This window comes from Nelumbo lutea, chromosome 3, assembly GCF_056320005.1.
Source record: "Nelumbo lutea isolate HS-2025 chromosome 3, American lotus-T2T, whole genome shotgun sequence".
In the NCBI taxonomy this organism is placed as follows: domain Eukaryota; kingdom Viridiplantae; phylum Streptophyta; class Magnoliopsida; order Proteales; family Nelumbonaceae; genus Nelumbo; species Nelumbo lutea.
Genome location: NC_142686.1, coordinates 39,509,049 through 39,519,363, shown reverse-complemented (window position 1 = coordinate 39,519,363; position 10,315 = coordinate 39,509,049). Strand labels below are relative to the sequence as shown.

General features: G+C 35.7%; 1 protein-coding gene across 2 annotated transcripts; it reads left to right on the top strand.

The window, feature by feature from the left end:
* Positions 1-5,547: 5,547 nt before the first annotated feature.
* Positions 5,548-7,790, top strand: LOC148864385 (dof zinc finger protein 1-like). 2 transcript variants are annotated; one of them, XR_016110862.1, is made up of 3 exons: positions 5,548-5,739; positions 6,295-7,235; positions 7,463-7,790. XR_016110862.1 is itself a non-coding variant. In XM_088981482.1 (2 exons), the coding sequence occupies exons 1-2, from the start codon at positions 5,716-5,718 to the stop codon at positions 7,120-7,122; spliced, it is 852 nt and encodes a 283-aa protein (XP_088837608.1). In that variant the 5' UTR covers positions 5,548-5,715; the 3' UTR covers positions 7,123-7,790. The 2 variants fall into 2 exon arrangements, 1 of the variants encoding a protein (XP_088837608.1); XM_088981482.1 differs by having other exon boundaries at positions 6,295-7,790.
* The last annotated feature ends 2,525 nt before the right edge of the window (positions 7,791-10,315 follow it).

Here is a 10,315-nt window from a genome sequence, read left to right as displayed (position 1 = left end):
GCTCCACATTTTTAAACATGGCTTGTAAATTGTTTATAATTGTCAACTCATTTATTATTACTTTATTTAATAATTAGTCTGGATATTTATACATTCTATCATTCTAATTTTATATTATATGTTATTTTTATCAATTTATAAACTTAATTTTATCTTAGGCTTTGGGGTTTATACCTCATCTTTTGAGGCCATTACGTCTCAACTATGCCTTGTTGGGTTACAGGCAAATCCGTTTTAGCAAAGTTGAAGAATCTCTGGAGAAACCTTCTTGTGTTCATGCTCCTTGAATAGTTTATGAAGAGGTATGAAGAAAATGTAGGTGCCGGTTTAGACCACACACACGCATGCACGCACATTGCATAATATCAAACCCCCATACTCTCCTCTACTATTTCTAAGGAGTATAAATCAGCTCCTATTAAAATACTGAAAACAAAACTTATAATTTTCCAATGTGGGACAAGTTCAAGACTGGGTTTTGTAAGAGAAAAGCTAATTTTTCAATCAAGTGTGCATGTACAATTTCTCATGTAATTGACCAATCAAACCCTTGAATTTAATCTCTTATGAGATTAAAATCTAACATGCCTTTAATCTATTAAAACCTTGATGTAATATTCGTCCAATGGATTTATAAAATTCAATTCAATAATATAATGGAATTAAGTCTAAGTAATTTAAAACTTTTATGTAATACAAAGTGGGGAATGGGGACTCCTTTTATCTTCAAATTACTTTGTTACAACAAAAGTTCTTGTATTATTCGGTCAGGAAAAGAAAACATTGAAAGTGGCTCTTCATAGAGCAATTTGTACCTCCATTTGGTCCGATAAATAGCTTGTACTGCAAGGGAAGCCGAAGGTAATGATCCTAAAAAAATAAGAAAAGCTGGTTCAATATGTTTGGAAACATCTTCATCGCTTTGTTGACAAAACAAGTGTTCAATTAATCCACGTAGTCAAGAGACAAAGCAACAAGCAGTTCAACCTCTACTTAGATTTTTAGACAACATCATTATATATGCTCTCTTTTTTTTCTTTTTATCATCAGTCATCACCTCCACCTTCACCACCATCATCATTTATTCAGAAATCTTGAAAATGGAACAAATTTAGGAAGCTTATTAAACAATTCACCCCCTGTTTTCACTTGGACGGATCTCGTGGCCAATACCCAAACTGCACGTCAGATGGGGGGTCTTTCTCAGTTGGCCGTTTGTCCATTACCAACAGTCAACATCATCCATATAAACCACATTGCTTTCAAGTTTTATTCAAGGAAAGTTTGAAAGCCACATGACAAAGAAAATGAAGAATACATATGGAACTTATTTCCTTTACAAGAAGAAGACCGACTCTTGGCTTATTCGGGGAATTTTTATTGTTTTGTTCTTTAGTGAATATTCTCAACGGCTGAAGCTGAAGGTGGGTAGGTTGAGGTTTGGGTAAGGTCATTACTCATTATATATATTTTATATACTAAAAGACAAAAGAATAAGTTGTTCAGTTCAGCAACTTCAGCTGTTATCAAATATCTATGTATTAAATAAACAATCCACATCATCCTTATAAACTTTTTCTAACTAAAAGTTATCCATTCCAAAAATCCTTAACTTTATTAACACAAATAACCATAATCTAAAAGAAGGTTCTGTTCTGAAAGTAATGCCATGTACTTAATGTTTTTTTTTTTTTTTTTTTTTTTTTCAGTTGAAAATTAAATTGGCATTCTAATAGAGGGTGGTGAAAGCAATGTGTGGGACTTTTAATTTTCAGCCTTCATCGGCTTTACAAGTGGCCACCACATAAGGGCCGCCCATTTGGGAGGGCTTTCATACAGTGCCAAAATCATGATTTTCTACCGAAGATAAACCCTTCAACTCATTAATTTTTCTCATTTTGAAAGCATAAGAATTAGTTTTTTTTTTTCTTCTAAATTGTCATTAAATTTTTCAATAAATTGTCTTTTACGATGAAGAAATTTAGAAAAGTGAAGAAATAAATAAATTTATAAGGTGTACTTGTTACTTTCAAAATAGAGGCGAGAAGGCTCCTCTTTGGCTTTCAACTCAACCTAGTTATCTGCTCTATATACTAATAATCTACCTAGCTACAACCACAACAACCATTATTCGAGTGCCTGTTTGGGAAGGATTCCATGCAGCAGTTTCCGGCATTACAGCCTCACACACAAATCCATGAAGTTGTGTTCGGTGAAAATTTGGAAAAACCCATAGTAGATGCTGTAAAATCCACTTTCCCTTTTAGTGAAGTTATTTTTGATAGTTTCTTTCTTTCGAAGTGGTTCAGTAGTTCAATTAACGCTGAAACAGTGAAATCCTCCCAAATGGGCTCTAAATATTATGGCCGTCGATGGCCAATAGGATTATCTTATAGTCTTTCAAGCTTAATTACTAGTGATGATCTCCCATTGTTCATCCTCACGTACAAGATCGAGAGGTTTAGACTATGCATTGAAAACACTTTGGCCCCGGAGCCTGTCACTCAATGCCCCCTGACACGTATTATCGCCTAGGGGTATTCTTGATTGATGACATTTTCTTAAGGGCATTCACGTAATTCCCACCCTTAGCAATTGTGGAATACTTAATTTGGGCACATGTTTTGGGTGCATTTTCTCCTAAGCGAATGACATGGGGTCATGGTCGACTGACACCTTTCTAGGTCTTCTATGTGACCACGATATACGGGACGGGTATACATTATGCATTACTCCCCAGTCCCCACCTGGGCGACTCTTATTATAAAAGGGACACTACAGCTAGAGGTATACGCACATACTTAACCAATCATTTATAATCTTGTGGTGACTTTTGTTTCTTTTAAATTCTCGGCTAACTTGATCGCCAAAGTCTTCACCCATGAGAACATTACTGGGGCCTTTGACATTTTTTTTCACTCTTAGTAGGCAAGACCTGCAACCCTTAAACCTTAGAAATTACTCTTTTACCCTCGGCTCCAAATTCGGCAGCATCACCCCCATCACCAACTCTGCTTCTCTTCTATTTACTTTTATTCTTCTTTACAATCATTTTTGTTCTATTCAGTATCTCTTACTCCTACTATACTATACTATGGCAGTATGGCAGCAATAATGCATGATATTCAAATAAACTGGTAACCAATCAACTGATATTATAGAAGTTTAACAGATTAGCTGAAATATATTCATCAAAATTTACTGAGGGTTTTTATTAATCAAATAAAGTTCTTCCGGCATCATATATATCTTTCCAACATTATAGATATAATCAAGAAAAGGTCTGAGAATTTATCATAGATAATGTTAAAACTAAAAGGAATGGGGATTGTATAAACTAATATTCTGCTTGTAATAAGAGAATATTGAAGTTTTTCATTATCATCTAAATCCTATCTTAATTATATATGGATGGGGTTTAACTAGTATACGAGAAGAACTTATAACCAATCAACCGGCGATATCATAAAAGTTATAATCAGGCACTAATTAAATATATAAATCCTGTTTCATTAATACATCCCTCCATCAAAACTTCTCACAGACTAGTGGCTGAAGGATGGGGGTCGAAATCTTAATGAAATATTGGCCTGGGACCCAAGGCAATGGAAAAATCTGAACAAGGGACGCAAATAGAACTCAGTGTGACTAAACGACAGCTCGCTTTTTTAGGCATTTCTCTTCCTTTTTGTTGTCTTTTTATAACCCAAGAAACTTAAACGAGGCAGCCTTGAAATTGAAAGAACTAGTATGTCAGTACTATCTGGCCAATAATGTAACCCCAAATTATCGAAACAATTTTGAATTGCAAATTGAGTTTGGTTCTTCGAGAGAAACAGAAAGTGGAACAAAAAGGGATATGAATTCTATTTCCACCAACTCATATAGTGGGTTCCCGTCTTCTATACACTATACTCGACGATCTGAACCGGCATTCTCATATCTCAATCTATCTACTAACTTTTAGTTATGAATCATGATATGCTTAGAATAAGCCCCAATATCAATATCAGGACTAAGGAGCTTGTAATTTTTTGTTTTAATTAAAATGTATGTACATTTAAAGAAAAAAAATAATTTATTAATAATTAAAAGGAGCGAGCATGAGACCGAACCCTTGAAACATAGTTACAAATAGAAGTTCAATACAAAATGAAAAAAACAAAAGAATAAGAGTAATTTAAAAATACTGGGGGTGGTAGCCTTTGTTTAGTCTGGAAGATCCACAATTTTTTTGGATGAAACTTCTCTTTGATCTTTTATGAAATTAAAATTCTTTTCTTCCTCTTCCTCTACTGTCATTCAATCTTAATTTGAATCATTTGTCGCCTTTAGGTATAGCAGTTTCAGTTGAGTATTGTCTGCTACAAGATCAACTTTCTTTGCAAGAATGACCATATGAATAGAGATCTATGAAAATTAACTCAACAACACCTAACAATGAGATCTATAAAAGAATGTCTATATTTTCATAAATTCTAAAGTATATATCTATATATGTGTGTGTGCATTTTCTATATTTTACTTATAATAAGAATAAGTTTTATATTTATGCCATGATAAAAAAAAAAAAAGAAAAAAAATTCCTTGTAGAGGCGTAGATTGTTTGGGGCTGTTGATAAAACCCATGAAAAAGTGGGCTTGAAGTTGAAGCAGCAGCCCAGCAGAGGAGGCTAACGCCCCACCACGGGCCACTGTCTTTATTATTCTCTTTCAGAGTAGTTCAGAGTCTTCAGACACTAAGCACTTGAATGAGTTGAACCCCAATCCGCCACTCCCTCTTTAAACGGGGGAGATCAATCGCCACTGAGATTTGGCGTTTTCAATAAATTCAACCCATCACGTCCCCATCACAAACCCTAATTTTCTCTTCTATTCCCACTGGCACAAAGTGGGTCCCATCATGGTTTCTTTTGTCGTCTCTTGTCTTCATCTTTACATCGTTCACGGGGCCCACATGCCTCTTCCCCTTCTCCTTTCCTTTCTACCACCCCCCACAGCCCACTCACTCGAATAATAAACATAGAATAGAAGACTAATGAAGTGGTCCCTTGGAGGGTCGCTTCTGGGTTATCACTTTGGAATCTACCTAATAGTGACCCACCTTGTGTTAGAGCATGATGAACCCCATCTGACGACTGAGACTGACGCCAATATGAATTCTCAACTGTTCCTCACCTGAAGGATCCCGTGCTGATCGGGGCACAGACACAGTTTGGTCATTAGGATATCCTAGAAATTAACTTGTATTCTATCAAATTCCAATCTACCAAATCGACGCAGTAGTTCAGACCATAATAAACAAAAGAAGAGAAAACACCCAAAAAGGAATGAGAAGAGAAGAATTCTGACTCCCATTCTTTGGTCAGTAAAGAGAAACCCATCACAATTCACATATACCCACAAAGAATAAAAATATTATTATTAAAATACCAAATTAGAATAATTTGACTGGCCGGACAAATATACCCACATGAAAATAATTATAATATAACACTAGCAAAATCAAAATACAAACAATAATATCATGGCAAGTGTCTGGAAACAACACATCTCTTTATTTCATTTTGCATAGTAAGCCAACACATAAAACCACCACACCACATCACACCATATCAGACATTACTCCTTGATTTAAACACCTCTTGCAGCAAAAGTAGGTCATTTTTCTTTTAAGACACAGAGAGAACCTTTCTTCATCCTCTTTCTTCTTCCATGGATACTGCTCAATGGCCACAGGTAGAGATCTGCTTTTCTTTTCACGATCTCGATGGAGTTTGTAGGATTTCTTTCATGGGTATCTTGCTTTGTACCGCTAGTTCGCATCGATTTGAATTGATTTTTATTTTAGAATTAGTGTGGATTTCTTGTTAAGAGTTCCAAAAAGAGGGAAACATAAAAGAAAAGATGATGGTATTTTACATCTAGTGCAAGTCCCCACTTTTTTTTTTTTTTTTATGTTCTTATCACTTGAGTTTTTTCATTTTTTCTTGAAAGTAGTGCACTTTTTTTCCCCTTCCTTTTCGCTTATGTGAAAAGCAATGGAAAAGGTAATATTTGTTATTGTTATTTGTATTTCTTCTTTTTTTTTTTTTTTTTTCTTTTCCTTTCTCCTTCTTTTGCTGGTGTAACCTTGAAAGTTAAAGTACCAAGGTGGTTCTTCTGTCTCCTTGTTGCTAATATTTTCTTCTTTCATCTTTATGTAGAGCTTTGAGTTATGATCCTTATGTTTTGATCAGCATCTATGTATCTTATTATTGTATCATATTTTTTGGGGGGTAATTTGGGTTTCAGGAGATCGGACTGGTGAAACCAGCAGCAATGGAGGAGGTGATCTCTAATACATGTTCGAGGCCTATGTTAGAGAGGAGAACCAGGCCTCAGAAAGAGCAAGCCTTGAATTGTCCAAGGTGCAACTCAACAAACACCAAATTTTGTTATTACAACAACTACAGTCTCACTCAACCAAGATACTTCTGCAAGACATGTAGAAGGTACTGGACTGAAGGTGGATCTCTCAGAAATGTTCCTGTGGGAGGAGGCTCGAGAAAGAACAAGAGATCTTCAACTTCATCAGCCTCCCCTTCATCGAAAAAGCTGCCTGATCTGGCCCCGCCAACCTGTTCTGCATCTTCTCAGCCAAACCCAAAGATCCACAAAGGGCAAGACCTCAACCTGGCTTTCCCAGCTGCACAAGATTTTCATGCCATCTCTGAATTTGCTGAATTACCCAACTTACAGACCACCAACAACGACACCCATAATAACCCTTCTTCTTCTTCTTCTACTTCTACATCTTCTCTTTCAGCTTTTCAGTTGTTGAGAAGTGGAATTACTTCAAGGGGGTTGAGTTCTTTCACGCCGATGCCAATTCCGGATTCGAACACGGTTTACCCATCTGGATTAGCCTTGCAAGATTTCAAGCCAACCCTCAGTTTTTCTCTTGATGGGCTTGGAGGTGGGTATGGGAATCTCCATGGAGTGCAGGAGAGTAGTGGGAGACTGTTATTTCCTTTTGAGGATCTGAGACAGGTTTCAAGCACAACTGAATTTGAGCAGAATAGAGGACAAGGAGATTCAACTGGGTACTGGAATGGAATGTTGGGCGGAGGATCATGGTAAAGAAGAAGATGAAGATCGATGATGATGATGATGACGCTGATAGAGAAAAAGAAGTAAAAAAAAAAAAAAAGCAAGGAGTAAAAAGAAACTGGTGCTTCTCTTCTTTTCACATGGTTGGTGACTTGTTTGGATTTCTTCAGACTAACAGATAGATACATGGTTTATTTATTTCTTTTCCTTTATTTTCTTTTTGCTCTTTGTTCATTGCGAAGATTTGAAGCTCATTTTAGGTTGGCTTCAAAAGGGGTGTCATGGAATATTGCGTATCATAGACGAAAAGATCAAGAAGAACCCAGGATTTTTTTTTCTTTTTATTTTTTTTCCTGTTTTCATTTTGCAGGGAAACATGTAGAAGCTAGAGAAGCATGAGTGCTTCCAGTGCTTGCACAATGGCCTAAAATCATATTTTCTTCCATCTTCTACAGAGAAGGGATGGAGTAACAAATGGGCATCATCAGTGTTGTATGGTTTTGGTGGGATTGGTCCAAATAATATTCATGTTGTAGGTACCAAGAGCTTGTGAATTGTGAAAATTTTTAAGGATTCTCATGGACAGTCATAAACAGGACTACTTGTTTAATTTGTTTATCTCATTTAAGATTTAACAAACTGGGATTGTGTTACTTCTCATGTTTATTATTATTATTATTATTATTATTATTATTAAATCTGATGTGGGTTGAATTGAACTATGGCATTTAATCCTATGTATTGTAGCTTTGTTTCTTTTTTCGTCCCTCGGCCGGCTTTTTTTCTTTTCTTGCAAACAGATATATCCGTAATGTCAGGTCTCGTCAGCACCATTAAAGATTCTTCCAGCCATGAAAGCACATTTGTTCAGCAAGTAGGAGCTGGAGGAGAAGAACAAGAACAAGTAGGTAGGAGTGTATGACTCATGATCCATTTCTTCCCCCCATCACAACATGGCATCATAGTATTAGGCCCACAATGCAATTGCAGCCTTTAAATTATAAATACAAATTAACTATACACCGATCAGCTCTAGCTCCTCAGTCTTCCCTAGGAGGAGGGTTCAGTTCACCAATGCAAATGGATCGAACTGTGACTGTTGTTTTGGGAAACCAGTTCGTCATCAGCCCCAACTCAAGCCCTCAACCAAAACCCCAACTCATGATTTCCAAGTTTCCATGTCCACTGATCAGTCCCCAAAGGGGAAATTAAATTAATTAAGAACCCCCCTCCCCCCCTCCCATTGAAATTTATTTGGTAGATATGCTTCCTGTTAGATGAATGATCATTACTTTCATGCCATCTTCCCTTCTTTTCATAATGAAAGATTAAAATATTCTGACAAAGACCAACTTTCTTTGGTTAAGAAAGGTCCCACAAACATTCCCCTAGGCAAGCGTGCCGACGAATAATCTTCCCCACTTAGCTAATCCATCCACATATAGACCATCTATTTAATTTATGTATATATTTGTTTTGTGGCGTTCAGCACTTAGTGTGTGTTTGCAATTGCATACGAGTATATGTATATAAAAGAGGCAAATGGAGATGCACCAACCTGTCACACAAATCACTACCATGGCCTCTTCCTCAATTCCGTGCCAAACTTGAAAAAAGTTTTACCACTATCTTTTATATCTGTTGGACCTCTCATAGTCTAATATCATACATTTATCTAGAATATTACTCCTGAACTTTTTTTAATTAAACGTTTAATTAATAAATTTGTATTCTGTTTTAATATTTGTAGCCAGAGCTGTCAATGGGTCGGGTTTATTTCATTATATCGGTTTTGGTTCTGCACTTGTATCCCCATTAATAATCGGGAGGTTGAAAGTTGAGACTGGTTATTGTTGTTTCAAATTAACCAATTAAAGCCGGAACCTAAGGGTGCTTATGGTTAGTTTAATTGAACCATCAACTGTTTTTTGAACCGAATCAGTAACATCAATCGGTTTTTAAAAAAATCATGAACTGAAACCGAATATAAACCAATTGGTTGATGGGTTTGATTTTTGACTAATTTGGTTTTCACTATATACTATAAAAGTATATAATATATAATATAAATACTATATATACACCGATCAGTTTGGTAAATTTTCGATTTTTTAGTTTGATTTCTTTGGTTTGATTTTTTTTTTTTTTGTTTTTGATTTTTTTGGTTTTCGTTGATCACTCTACCAGAACCAAGAACAAAAAATTACAAAACTGCATTCTGATCTCATACACTGAATATGTTGGTAATTTTGTTTAAAATCGCTTGTTTAATCAAGATATTGATATTTTACTATTTTTCTAACTTTTTTGTTAAAGATATGTTAGCAAACATTGAGTTGTCTGTTGTTATTATAATAGATGCCCTATATAATCAGGTCTAGTGATTAATATTTGGCTCTGTTCTGAGTCTATCTTATGGAAATTAGTGGGTGTTTGGCACCAAAACATTTTCACCTGTTTTTTTTTTAACACAAAAAAAAAAAGAAAAAAAAAATCGTTTTTGATAGAAATGCGAGCTGATTGGGTGTTAACATCTCAGAAATGAAATGTGCCAAATCACCTTAGTGATTCAAGATCAGGGAAGCTATTCAGGAATCGTTAATTTAAATGTCTCCTTTCCTGCATCCCAGAACTAATCATTACAACAACATTTTTTAAAAGAAAAAGAAAAAAAAAACAGATAGCCAAACATGATTTTCTCACTATTCCATTTAATTGTTGATGTGGCACAAATACCGCATCAGTAACAAACATAACACTTGTAAAACGCTCCGATGCCAAGTATGTATTTAATAATTGATTTAGAACCGATTCAGTCCTGAACCAGACCCAACCTATTGACAGCCATATTTTTTTTATATTTTATTTTTATGAAAATAAGGATGTGCTACACAAGCTGGGGGGGGGGGGGGGTCGCTCTTACAAATAGAAACTAAGTCACAAGGGAGGTTAGTCAAATTAAGATGAATAGAACCAAAATTCAAATGAGCTTTTTATTGCAATCCAATCCACCACTTGATTCGCTTCCCTGAAGACATGCTTGTAAGTAACCGTACTCTCGAGCTGATCCTTAATCTTTTGGCACTCCTGAACGATGTTCTTGAGATTCCATGGGAGGGAAATAACACCTTTGAGACATGAAATGACAAGCCTTGAAGTTTGAATCCCCTTCAATGATCAATGCCGAATTCCTAAAGTTATTGGTGAGGTTGTGCACCTGAGC

Excerpts from the sequence above, each read along its gene's own strand:
- LOC148864385 (XM_088981482.1), top strand. The coding sequence starts at position 5,716 with ATGGATACTGCTCAATGGCCACAG. Across the intron at positions 5,740-6,294 it reads ATACTGCTCAATGGCCACAG|GAGATCGGACTGGTGAAACC; the intron begins GTAGAGATCTGC and ends TTTGGGTTTCAG.